Source organism: Xenopus laevis, chromosome 3S, assembly GCF_017654675.1.
Source record: "Xenopus laevis strain J_2021 chromosome 3S, Xenopus_laevis_v10.1, whole genome shotgun sequence".
In the NCBI taxonomy this organism is placed as follows: domain Eukaryota; kingdom Metazoa; phylum Chordata; class Amphibia; order Anura; family Pipidae; genus Xenopus; species Xenopus laevis.
Genome location: NC_054376.1, coordinates 78,485,959 through 78,500,246, shown reverse-complemented (window position 1 = coordinate 78,500,246; position 14,288 = coordinate 78,485,959). Strand labels below are relative to the sequence as shown.

The 14,288-nt window shown below is 37.8% G+C and overlaps 1 protein-coding gene across 7 annotated transcripts in view; it reads right to left on the bottom strand.

Moving 5' to 3' along the window:
* Nucleotides 1-14,288, bottom strand: part of cadps2.S (Ca++-dependent secretion activator 2 S homeolog) — a 192,434-nt gene that overhangs the window by 158,934 nt on the left and 19,212 nt on the right. For all 7 annotated transcript variants that reach the window (XM_041588530.1, XM_041588528.1, XM_041588529.1 and 4 more), the window contains exons 5-8: nucleotides 12,941-13,177; nucleotides 9,668-9,789; nucleotides 8,626-8,737; nucleotides 6,522-6,661 (exon numbers count right to left, since the gene is read on the bottom strand). In XM_041588530.1, the coding sequence (XP_041444464.1) occupies nucleotides 6,522-6,661; nucleotides 8,626-8,737; nucleotides 9,668-9,789; nucleotides 12,941-13,177 (611 nt within the window). The remainder of the gene's footprint in view (nucleotides 1-6,521; nucleotides 6,662-8,625; nucleotides 8,738-9,667; nucleotides 9,790-12,940; nucleotides 13,178-14,288) is intronic.

Below are 14,288 nucleotides of genomic sequence, written 5' to 3'. Positions count from 1 at the left end.
AATTTTCTCCTGTGTTTTACACCACATAATAAATCTGCCCTAATGTGATACGAGATGGTTCAGCCTCACATCTGTTAAGACCGTATATAAATTGCTTCAAGCTTTTACCCTAGAGTCATATCCAGTTATTGGCTCTTGTCTCTGTATGCGACTTCCAGTGCCAATATTATAATGCACAATGTTTGCTAAGGTTAGTAATCCTTAAGAATCCAGTAATTGCTAGCTTCTGATTGGTTAATGTAGGTGATTAGACCTGTAGCACACTGCACCTTTTATTATAAAGCAATATGACAATATCTGTATCAAGTTTTGGTGGATTGATACAATTGTAAAGGGTTTGTTTGGAAAATCAGCTCAAGCTGTAAGAAATTAATTCTTATACATTAAACCTAACCGTAATTTATTTCAAAACCAAGTTTTCAATTCTAATGTAAAAACAACAAAAAAAAATTATAACACTAACTACCACTAGGCTACACTAGAGACACATATTTTTGAGTCTGACTGCATTTAAACACAAAACACATGAATGCTATAAAGGGTATTGGATCCCAAGGGGGTAGAGCACAAATAACTGATGGAGGACAGTTAAGATATGTTCCCTTTAATTTAAACATTGGTCTATAAAGCTTACTCCACACCAGGCGATTCGGGGAGATTTAGCATACATCAAATTTATTCTAATAACCAATGGTCCAAATACTTATAAAAACAACATAACAATCACCAATGAACAAAATGTATACACTATTCCAGATACACACATTTGTCTGTTATTAACCACCTTCAAGCTATAAGCCCTGAGCCTATAATTGTGATTAAATATACATATACAATTCATAGAACAATCAATAGTAAAATGAATATAAAACAATTAAAGGTATAATATTCTTGTGTTAAAAAACAAACATCATCCATGATGTTGGTGCTTAAAATTAAACTTTTTTTTATTATACTTAACTTTTTTAGCCATGATAATTATTAGGAGCACTCAAGTTAATAAGGACCAAATAATCCTGAAAATATTAGCAGAAAGCACTTGCTCCAAACAATTCTTGAATTGATATTATTAAATTACTTGTGCACCAGTTCTTCAAGAAAAATTGTGCACAGCATTTTCCTCATCAAGATTGCGATTTTACCAGTAATAACTGTAAAAGCACCAGCAACCATACTCTACTACATACAGTACATGCTAGCCCAGTTTCCATTTTTAAAGATTGTATGTTTAGGATAGACATCCTTTTTTTTGGACACAACACTACAGTCTTTCCCCCTACTCCATAACATGTTCAGTCCAGTCCAGTAACACAGAAAATCCAACTTCACTCCAAGATGATGAATAAAAATATGCTCCACTGCAGAATGCAATGCCATTTACTATGCTGTATTACATTCAGAGATTCACTGCTCCATCCAATCTGTTGTTTCTTATACTAATATACAGACCTCCAACAAGTTACTTTGCTACATTTTGCCCCCCCCAACAAGCTTCAGACAACCATAACCTCATTGACCGCTAAATAAGTATTTTTTAAATTTGTTTTAAAGCCATTTGATAATCTTTTGCACATAAAACTCCACCTATGAGTAGATATTATTGAAGAAAGCTGCTGCTCCTTAAAGCAGAACTAAACCCTAAAAATGAAAATGGCCAAAAATGCTGTATTTTATATGCTGCACTTACTGCACCAGCCTCAAGTTTCAGTTTCTTAATAGCAGTAATAATCCAGGACTTCAAACTTGTCACAGGGGGTCACCATCTTGGATAGTGTCTTCGACACTCACATGCTCAGTGAGCTCTGAACAGCTGTTGAGAAGCTAAGCTTAGGGGTTGTCGCAAATGATCAAGCAGAAAATGAGGTTGGCCTATGATATAAGCTGATGCTACAGGGCTGATTATTAAATTCTGATGCTAGTTGAACTGGTTTCTGTGCGGCCATGTAGTAATTATCTGTATTAATTAGGGATGTAGCGAACGTCGGAAAAAAAGTTCGCGAACATATTCGCGAACTTGCGCAAAAACGCGAGCGGTTCGCGAACGGTTCGCGAACCCCATAGACTTCAATGGGAAGGCGAACTTTAACATCTAAAAAAGACATTTCTGGCCAGAAAAATGATTTTAAAGTTGTTTAAAGGGTGCAACGACCTGGACAGTGGCATGCCAGAGGGGGATCAAGGGCAAAAATGTATCTGAAAAATCTGCCTGTGTGTGCTTGGAAGAGATAGTGTAGGGGGAGAGCTGTTAGTGATTTCAGGGACAGATGATAGTAAGTTTGCTGGCTAGTAATCTGCTTGATACTGCTCTGTATTGGAGGGACAGAAGTCTGCAGGGATTTGAGGGACATTTTAGCTTAGGTAGCTTTGCTGGCTAGTAATCTACTGTTCTCTTTAAACAACTGCCATACGTTGACCTTGTAGGCATTGTTTGCCCAGTTTTTTTGGACGCAGCCACTGAAGCACAGTTGCCATAAAAAATATGCCATATAAATGCTGAAAATAGTCATTTTTTGCCATACGTTGACCTTGTAGGCATTGTTTGCCCAGTTTTTTTGGCCGCAGCCACTGAAGCACAGAGGCCAGAAAAAATATGCCATATAAATGCTGAAAATAGTCATTTTTTTGGTCGCAGCCACTGAAGCACAGTTGCCAGAAAAATTATGCCATATAAATGCTGAAAATATAAATTTTTTTGGTTGCAGCCACTGAAGCACAGTTGCCAGAAAAAATATGCCATATAAATGCTGAAAATAGTCATTTTTGCCATATGTTGACCTTGTAGGCATTGTTTGCCCAGTTTTTTTGGTCGCAGCCACTGAAGCACAGTTGCCAGAAAAAATATGCCATATAAATGCTGAAAATAGTCATTTTTTGCCATATACGTTGAGTCAACGTATGGCAAAAAATGACTATTTTCAGCATTTATATGGCATATTTTTTCTGGCCTCTGTGCTTCAGTGGCTGCGGCCAAAAAAACTGGGCAAACAATGCCTACAAGGTCAACGTATACACTACTACAGCGGTGGATACGGATTACGTAAAATATATGAATGCTGCTTGAAAAAAAGTAACTCAAGTGGTTTTTCTAGAGACGATAATATTATCAATATTTAGACAAAATGTGAACAAGCTCACACAGCTAGATGGCGGGTTGAAGAAAACACTGTGCAAATAATGCCTACAAGGTCAACGTATACACTACTACAGCGGTGGATACGGATTACGTAAAATATATGAATGCTGCTTGAAAAAAAGTAACTCAAGTGGTTTTTCTAGAGACGATAATATTATCAATATTTAGACAAAATGTGAACAAGCTCACACAGCTAGATGGCGGGTTGAAGAAAACACTGTGCAAATAATGCCTACAAGGTCAACGTATACACTACTACAGCGTGGATACGGATTACGTAAAATATATTATGGCTGCTTGAAAAAAGTCACTCCGGTGTTTTTTCTGGAGACGGTAATATTATGGATATTTAGACAGAATGTGAACAAGGTCACACAGCTAGATGGCAGTTGGTTGAATAACACACTGGGCAAAAAATGCCTACAGGGCAAATAATGCCTAAAAGGTCAACTTATACACTACTACAGCGGTAGTAAAATAAAAAAAAGTAAAATAAAAAAAAATGAATATTAAAAAAAAAAAATTAAAGTTGGTGCTGCTGAACTACTAGGAGCAGCAGATTAGCACACCAGTCCCACTCCCCAACACTGCTAGACTAATAGCACTGGGCTCTTATAGTAGTAGTAGTAGTAGTAGTAAAACAACAAAAAAATAAATAAAAGCAGTCCTTACAAGGACTACTGTTATTGCAGCAGTCAGCAGATGAGATCAGAAGCAGGACAGCTGCCCACAGCAGCTACATACAGAGCACTGCAGTAGAAGGTAGATTACTAGCCAGCAAAGCTACCTAAGCTTAAATGTCCCTCAAACCCCTGCAGACTTCTGTCCCTCCAATAACAGAGCAGTATCAAAACGATTACTAGCCAGCAAACTTTCAACTGTCCCTGAAATCACTAACAGGCAGCAGCTCTCTCCCTACACTATCTCTTCAGCACACACAGGCAGAGTGAAAAAACGCTGCAGGGCTTCGGTTTTTATAGGGAAGGGGAGTGGTCCAGGGGAGAGCTTCCTGATTGGCTGCCATGTACCTGCTGGTCTGGGGTGAGAGGGCAAAAAAAAGCGCCAACAATGGCGAACCCAAAATGGCGAACGTCGCGCGACGTTCGCGAACTTCCGGCGAGCGCGAACACCCAATGTTCGCGCGAACAAGTTCGCGACATCTCTAGTATTAATTACTAATATTGTGATATTTATATCCTATGTGTACTGTATATTGTGAACCGGTCTCTAAACTCAGTAAGTGACAGCAGCACAGAGCATGTGCAGTGAATCAGCAGAAAAAAAGATGGGGAGCTCCTGGGCCATCTTTGGATGCACCTATCTTTACTGCTGTATCTTTTACTATCTTTAGGGCTGTAGTTGCCTTGGGCTGGCACAGAAGTTCAAATAATGTACAACATTTCTAACCTATTTCTTTAGTTATGCTTTACTTATCCTTAAACTGCATTTGGTAAACAGATGCTCACTCCTCTGCATTCCCCAGCAGCAGATATAGTATTGCCAAGATTTATGTACAAAATATCAAGGCCAGGACCTTATGCATTTTTGGGCACAACTGCCCTTAATCATCAGGCTTAAGAAATTCTGGGCACCCATGGTGTATTGTGCCTACACTGTTTTTGTTGCTGTGAGCATGATCAGACAGGAAATCTGCACACAGTGACATGCATTTACCAACACAAGTGCTTATTAACGCATGTATTGGTATATCGTGTTCGAGTTACCTTAACAGTGAAATTCTGAGAAGAAAGCTAAAACTGTGGGCAAAAAGCATGATTTTTAGCAAGCATTTTTGTCCCACTGCATTGCACTTGTGTTTGTAATTTTTTAAGCCTTATTGTAAAGAGAACTCACCCTGGTGGCCTAGTGGGCCGGCGGAATGTCCGCCGTGCCTCCGGTGGGGACAACCGCCGCCCCTTGATGCTTCCCCTTCGGCCGTTTGTGCCGGTCTGTCCTAGGACGAGCATCGTCATCACGCAGTGGCGCAAGATTTAAAGGTATTTAAAGGGGCTTTGAGTTCAAACTCATTGCCCATTCTTAGGTCTATCTCGTTTCGTTTCCTGGATGTGTTTTGCCTGTTTGATTCCTGTTATTGATCCTGCCTGTCTGACTATCCTGAATTCTGCTTATCCTGACCCTTGCCTGCCTGACTATTCGGATTCTTCTGGTTTTGACCCTTGCCTGCCTGACTACCCTGGAACGCTGCCAGCACTGACCCCGTCTGTCTAACCTTGCTTCAAATCCTCCTGCACTGACCCGGCCTGTCTGACCTTGCATGAACTCTGCCCGCATGACCCCGCCCTGTCTGACTACAATATGTCTACTCCTAGAACTGTACCTTCCGTCCAAAATCATGCTAACGATCGTGCCCCTTTGCTCGTCCAGAATCTTTGCTTGGCTCCTCTCTTATGAAGACCTGGCGGCATCCAATTAGCTGAGGGCTTCTCTCAAAGTGAAAGGCAGCTGTTAAAGGCAGAAGCAAGAGCTGAGACCAGGGAGCCTAGCACTGGTTCTGGATTTAGAGTGCAGATCGTGACACTTATAATTGACTGATGTGCAAAATACGTAGCTTATTTCAGTATTTCAGTAAGTTCTAGAGGAAATTAAGTGATCCCAGTGTTTGGATGTGTTTAGAACACACACTAGTACATCTAACAAATTCATCAAAACCTTAAACCATGCACATTAGTTTCAGTAAAAAAACTTATTTAGACAGTAGTATTTTTTTAGTACTAGTAAACTACTTTATCAATAATAAAAAAAAGAGATCATTGAACTTTTCAAACATATAAAATTAGCTACAAGTTTTATGAAAGTAAAACACTGTTTTTTAAGAAAACAAAAAAGCAGAAAAAAATAACATATTAAACTAATGTATTATCATACTACCCCTTTTGTTCCAAAATTCTAAAGCAATACATTGTAGTTTCTGTAAAGACAACTTTAAATACAACTTTCTATCCCTACAGCTCACAGGGCAATACTTATTTTGCCTTCTAAATTTTACCTACAACCGAAACAAGGCATCAAATAAAGTGAAATCTCCTGCTACCGCCTCCTCCTCACAGTGGTAATCACAATAAAGTTAAATTACTTGTGAATGTCAGTAGGCAGAGAGCAATATTAGGCATTAAGTTGCTGGGTTGTAGTTGAAAAAAAAAAAAAAAAGGAAAAAGAACAGTTAAAACAACATGAACTACCTTTATGCCATAGGCCCAATACTGCCCATGATGCAATCCAGCCTGTGATTTGCCCACCCAAGTGATAGGCCCCATTGGTCTGTTAGAGTGCTTTTGCCATGGGACTGAAAATGCATTATATGGGACTTATGCAGACCCATAACATGTCCTGCATCCACTTCATAATGCAGTGTTTTATTATTCCTTACCCACTGTGCTTCATGTGAGGTGGTTTATCCATTCTTATTGCCAATTTTATCTTCAGATCTGTATCTTGGCTGTGCTTAGTCACTATCATTTTATGTAGCTCTGGAGATTTGAAACTGTTGGATGTTGGTCTTAATATTACCTGAACATGAAAACACCATAGAAAAATTACTTGAAGCAACTAAAACAGCCATTCATTAAAAATAGTGGTGTCATATAATTTAACTCTTTAAGTTCCACAGAACATAGAATATACGTTATGTGGACCACATTTTTTAAGTGCGACAGAACGTAGATTATATGTTCTGCTGCACTTCCTGGTTTGGAAGCAGAGAATCGTCTTGTAAAGCCGTGCCACCCATCTCCACTCATTCCCCAGCCCCTAGGCAATGAGCAGAAGCAGGGAACAAGCTGGCCCTTTGATGCGATCATCCAGGGGCCCCTACAGAGCAGCAGAGAAGTGCCAAACTATGTGTCTGCTGTGTACAGCCCTTCCTCATCCTCCAGGAACCCCCCCTCCCCAACAAACCCCCTTCCTGATGGTGCTGTTCCTCATGCAGCAGCAGCCCTTCTGTACCTCCAGCCTTACACATTCACAGCATGTTTACCATAGCTTTTTCCCAAAAGGGTAATTTGGACTAACCTTATGAGCTTAGCTTGTACTACTAGCATCTTTGGAACAAGAATAAGACAGTGGGGACAAGGCTAAATGAGGACAAGGAAAGCAAAACAGAAAATGGCAACATATCAGGATTGCATCGGGTGTTATGAGCACAATGCAAAACATGTTGTAAGTTAGTGGTAGAAACATGAATTGGATTGTTTGTAGAGTCATTAATTAATTTTAAATGCTTGCAGGCTAATGTTATAGAAGATTTTTGGGCATGTTTCCCTAACAAAATGGCAATTGTTCCTTTACGCATGTCCTTAAAGGATATATACAAATATTTTTGACTAATAAAAGAAAACATAATTCTAAGCAACTTTGCAGGATACATTCATTATAAATTTTCTATGGTTTTTAAGTTATTTGTTATTGAAAGCAGTGTTTATCTGTCCCTTTTATTCTCTGCCCTGGTTGCTTTGGATTTTGAAACAATGTAACACAAGCCTGTAACGGATTGGCAAACCTGTCTTGCTGGAGGAGACTGGCATTTGCAACTTTGTTTAAAAAGTAACAACCAGGAGTTAAGTAAATGCTGCTTTCAATAACAATTACAGTTACAAACAAAGCACTTACAATTTTAAAAACAATCATGTTGTAACGTTGCTTATAATTATGTAATTATGTATTATTTTATTTGGCAAAACATTTTGGAATGTCCTTTAAAGGGATCCTGTCATGGGAAAACTTTTTTTTCCAAAACGCATCAGTTAATAGTGCTGCTCCAGCAGAATTCTGCACTGAAATCCATTTCTCAAAAGAGCAAACAGATTTTTTTATATTCAATTTTGAAATCTGACATGGGGCTAGACATTTTGTCAATTTCCCAGCTGCCCCTGGTCATGTGACTTGTGCCTGCACTTTAGGAGAGAAATGCTTTCTGGCAGGCTGATGTTTTTCCTTCTCAATGTAACTGAATGTGTCTCAGTGGGACATGGGTTTTTACTATTGAGTGTTGTTCTTAGATCTACCAGGCAGCTGTTATCTTGTGTTAGGGAGCTGTTATCTGGTTGCATTCCCATTGTTCTTTTGTTTGGCTGCTGGGGGGGAAAAGGGAGGGGGTGATATCACTCCAATTTGCAGTACAGCAGTAAAGAGTAATTGAAGTTTATCAGAGCACAAGTCACATGACTTGGGGCAGCTGGGAAATTGACAATATGTCTAGCCCCATGTCAGATTTCAAAATTGAATATAAAAAAAGCTGTATGCTTTTTTGAGAAATGGATTTCAGTGCAGAATTCTGCTGGAGCAGCACTATTGATTGATTCATTTTGAAAAAAAAATTTTTTCCCATGACAGTATTCCTTTATAGGTTTGCAGTGTATTCTTACCATCTGTGTGAGTTTTTTCCTATATTAAAAAAATATAAATAATACTTAAATGAATGCTGTACAACAACACCAAGAACTACCTTTTTCAGGATGTTAACCACTTATACATACCTTTCCAAGCTCTTTATCCTCAAATGCCAAAACACAAGTACTTTCTGTGAAAAGCTTTACTTTTACAATGGGGCGAGGGTGCGTTGTAGTAAAATCTCCTTGTGTTCCCCACCTGTACAGAGAAGTATGAAGTACACAATGAATAGTAAATAACATCAAATAAAATATGATTATAAAAACCAGTGCATATGCAAACTATCATAAGAAGCATTAACTTTTGACACTGGACATGCCTTAACACAACAGCAACATCAAGTCATGTTAGAAATCATCAGGCACACACTGAAACACCGTCTCTCATAGTCACTTGTTTGTTAGTAGAAAGTAACGTTAGAAATATGTGAAATGCTGCTGCATTCTGGGAAATATTTGCTATTCAAATATGACACTTCAGCCATGTAGTTCAGTTTTTCTTGTGTGCACTGGCACATTTCCACCTCAAACTCAATGAATATATAGCTGAGACCACTCGCTTCCCCAAAATTAAGTAAATCAATACTAGCCTGCAGTGTTTTGTGTGTTTTGTGTGTGTGTGTGTGTGGGGGGGGTATATCTCAAAGTCTTAAAGTACCTGCACTCAGATGCGTTAACTTACGGGGTGCACGGTCAATTTTGGATACACAATCAACTTGGAATTAATATATCCTGGACAAGCACTTCCCTTCATGATATACCTGTAGTATATTTTTATTTTATATACATATATTCTAGAGCTTCAACATTCCGGTCCCCTTTGAGCATCTTCTTCAGAAAAAATATCATAAAGCAGTAGCCTTGGGGTTATGATATCATTCCTGAAAAAAGGCTCAAACAGACAGCCAAGTGTTTTTTGTTTTTTTTTGCACAAGTCCTGTGGAATGATGTATGTTTTGATTTATAAATATATATATATGATGTGTGCATGCCATTAGGGCCAGTCGCATGGAGCAAAATGTTCCAAAGATGATGTCCACTAGTCTTATGGTTTACCAATTTATTGCTTCTTACAGCAGTGCGGTACCAGGCTTTTTTTTCTGGTTTTAAATGGTCACAAAATACTTACTGTGGCCTTGAGGCCTCTGCTTGATCTGTCTGAAGTTTCTCCCCACCTTCAACTTCCATTGTGCAGTATACTATACGATTTAGGGCTACAGATTTAAGACCTTGTACTTCCATGATAACTATCTGTAACAAAAAGACATTTATGATCTCGATCGCATTTCAGAATCTAATCAGCATACAGGCCTCTCTGAGTTTTAAAACCCTACTAGTGATGTTAGTCTCAAGGGTATTCCATGAAAATGGAAATTTTAGGATCAATCCTGGGCTTCCTTCTGTCTTAGTGCTTTGGATTGACATACATACATGCATATGTTTTATGCTGTGTGTTCCACACAAATTTTACTTGTCATAATTCTTCAAGGATAGAGTTTCAGAGAAGCATCTGATAAGAGGAGAGCCAGGCCCTGGGAACGCGCTGCTCCCCAGTGCTCTGTAGTTTCTGCTCTCACTAGAGCCGTGCAGGTGGTGGGTGCTATGACTGCATGGCCTAGGGGCACCCAACACTAAAATCCGGCCCTGAGGAGAGCTAAACCATCATTTTGGTAATGATGTTAGTAATTGCAGACATTTGCTTATATAGAAATATGAGAAAAGGTTGCTCCCTGCATTAACTAGACCATGAAGGTCTAAGGGGGTTGCAGGGTTTCCTTATGGTTGCAGCTATGCTGCAATGAGTTAGGTGAGTTTTACTAGGAACACTCAACACAGATCTATGCTAGCAGCTTGCTGATTTGGAAACAATGAACAGTGTATTCTGCATGCTGCCAATGACGTCAGTGTTATCACAGAGGCTCAACACCTAACTGGAGCAAGCTACATCAGATGGATGTCAAGGGAACATCACTGTGCACTACACGAAGCAAAATTTGACAGAGCCCATTGCCCAGGGCCCATGTAAACCAACATAGACCAGCACAATAAGTGAAATCTACTTGAACCTCATGACCTATATACATTACAGCAGAAAAAACCCATCAGTTTTTGTAGTCATATATATATATATATATATATATATATATATATATATATATATATATATATATATATATATATATATATATATATATATATATATATATGTGATCTGTACACTGTATCATACCTCTTTTAATAACAGATTTTGGAAACGTGATTGATTGTAACCAGGTAAGTAAGTTATGAGTAGATGAAGCTTACAAGAATTAGATGGCTTCCATTAAATATCAATTTAATCCTTATAAAATATATTTCCTTTAATGCAATTTCTTTTCAGATTTTTTTGAGTTAATTATTTGTAATATTATGTGTCCAGAAATAGTAGTGTATGCTATATGTAAGAAATATAAGAAATTCAATAACATTATTCAATGGTCCTTAAAGGGGCTGTTCACCTTTGCGTTAACTTTTAGTATAATGTAGAGAGGGATATTCTGAGACAATTTGCTATTGATTTTCATTTCTTATTTGTTTCATTTGTTATTATTTGTGGTTTTTGAGCATTTATTCAGCAGCTCTGAAGTTTGAAATTTCAGCAATCTGGTAGCTAGGGTCCATATTACCCTAGCAACCATGTACTGATTTGAATAAGAGACTGGAATATGAATAGGAGAGGGCCTGAAAAGAAAGATGAGTAATAAAAAGTAGCAATAACAATAAATATGTAGCCTTACAGAGCATTTTTTTCTAAATGGGGTCAGTGACCCCCATTTGAAAGTTGGAAAGAGTTAAAAGAAGGCAAATAATTTAAAACCTATAGAAAATAAATAATGAAGTTGAAAAGTTGCCTAGAGTTAGCTATTCTATAACATACTAAGGAAAAGTAACACTACAAATTATTAATTTAAAAATCCATTTTATGCCCCTTTACCAATGCCTCTAACATGCAAAATGTTTTTTATTTTAATCTAAAAATACCATATAAAGGTCCTCTTCCTGCTGTACCAAGGGTGACCTGAAATGTTCCAGACAGCATGTACAATCCCCAACAGCTTCTTAAACCAGAAGTTAATTCCTATAGTGTCACTTTATTTGCTGTGAATTACTGTTGTAAATGCTGGAAGCAGCGAAGGAGTGAGCAGAAGATATGAGCCACAGACTGGCAGTGTGGATTTATGGCTCTATTAGGTGCTGCCTTTGCTGCTCACAGAAATAAATCACGGCTGAGGAACAGGGCCAGATTTACATTGCACGCACCCCTAAGCCCACTGCCTTCATTGCCCCTGTCCCCTCCCTTTTATTCAAGCAAATTTTCATCATCGAGACCGGAGTAATGGGGATTGATGCATGGGAAATTTTAAAAATAGTGCACATCTCCTGCACATCCCCAGTGTTTCTGAACTAATGTGAGTGTGTTTAGGCAGCATGTCCTAAAATCCTGCCGCCCTAGGCATAGGCCTCGGTGGCCTTTCTACAAATTCAGTCCTGCTGAGGAACCAATTCTGCCGATTCAAAATCCTCAGCAGAGGCTGCAGCAAAAGACTTCTGGTTTGAAGATGAAATGTTGGGAGCCACTAGGGAGTGCACATGTAGGGTCTGGCAAAGCTCATGAAGCCTCATCGCCTTTTTGATACTGCAGGAGGAGGACCTTTATTATGGTATTATTGCAAAAATCATTTACAATAAAAAAAACATTGTTCAGGGTAGGGTTATTGTTAAAGGGGCATAAGATTCATTTTTAAATTAATAATTTTTAGTGTTACTTTAAAAGCAAAATCTACATATTGCTATTCTCAAAATAAAAGATTAAAAAAAAGAAGCATTGTCATTAAGAAGACAAAATTGCACAAAACAACCACCCCAGAGCTATAGGAATTTCTAAAACAGGCAGATTTATCAAGATTCAAGCTTGCAGTTTTCTTAATTCAAGAAAAACAACAGTTAAAATTGGAAATGCTAAACTATTTTTTAAACATCTTCAATAGCTGTGATGAAATTAAAAAAAAAAAAAAAGAAGCAACGTCACCTGAAAAAGCTCAGCAAGTAAAAGCTGCAGAGACAATGGGAATTGTCTGAAAAAAATGTATTTCCCAGTTTCTTAAAACTATCAAGATTTTCAGAATCGTTGAAAATGAATGGGACAAAGTGATTGCACTTGTGAGCATCTTTTCTACAGTGAATAAAGAAGGTCTTCTTATTGCTAGGGAATAAATGCATTAGCATAAAATGTTGTGTATTTTGTCCCTTTTTTTCTGCAATTATGTTTTTTTACCCTCAAATTTGAATATTGATAAATATGCTTCCCCAACTTTGTTTCCATAGTATTGTAGGTATATTTCCAACATACAGTAATACCCACCTCTAAAGTGAAGGATAGTACCACATCTGATTTTGACAGCTGAACCTCATTTTCATCACCTATGTCCAAAAATGTTGGATTATGTGTTCGCTTTAACTTTTGCAACTTAAATTCAGGGCCCCCTTTGGACACAGGAAGACTTTCTAAATTTGCCATTAGTAAATTCACCGAAGATCTCAGTTCTTCTATGTACATACTCTGCATGTCTTTGGTTAAAAATGTTGGAAACTTCCTTTCCTTGAAAATGTGAACATTGGTTAGTAGCATCACAACATGAACTCAAAAAACATTTAACTAGATGAAGCTTACTTTAAAATGCTCTATTTTTTCTTTTTAAAATGGAATCTATAGGAGATAGCCTTCCCATAACCCCCAGCTTTCTAAATAATTGGTTTGCAGATTTTACCTTTAAATAAACTTGGTATTCTCTCACTACTGACCTTCACTTTTCATTTTTTGAGGTTATTTACCTCTTTGTTGGATTGCAAGGCCCTTATTGCCCAAGCAAACCCAGCAGCATTTAGGAAAGCAGTTTGCAAGAGGAATGGGATAGGGCCTGAAATGAATAATAAACAACTACAAATAAGAATATCAATAAAACTAAAGCATCCCAGTCTGCCTGTTTTAGCCTTGCTGGAGCCAATGACCTGATAAATAGGAAACATTTTTCAGATTCAGGTCAGGAGGAAGAAAAATAACTGGACTAATAATTTGAAAATCATTAAAACATTTTTGAAAAGTTGTTCAGTATCTATATCATGTTGAATGTGTAGTTAATGTAAACTTTCTCTTTAACACAGTAAATAGCTGTACTCTTTATTGTTCAGAATGGAACAGGTCTATGTGAGATTTGTCTGCCCACCACTATTTATGACAATTAAGATCCCATTGGATTTCTTTTGATCGCCCAGATAGTTACCTCAATATAAATAAATATACAAACCTATTAATACAATTGCATACTCGTATGAATATAACAAATCTTGAAAGTTTTATGGCGCTGTATACTTTGCTTGACCAAAAGGACATACAAGCCATTTATGAAAGGCATTAATGAAATCTCCCATTACAACAAAACCTGGAGTGATAGCCATATGGATGGCCAAGGAGTCTGCCTTTATGATCTCCTTTAGCTAGGAACTATAAAAAATGGCATTGCATAGGTACAACAGCAAAATCAAAACTGATTGGTTGCAATGGGTTACCATCCAGGTCCAAATGTACCCAGTTTTGTTTAATAAACTTCATTCTGACTATAGGTATTTAAGATATTTATCCCCATATGCAATAAAGCTTGATGTTTCATCAGGTGCAATAAACAACAGCAACCAATATGCTTTGCTTTTAA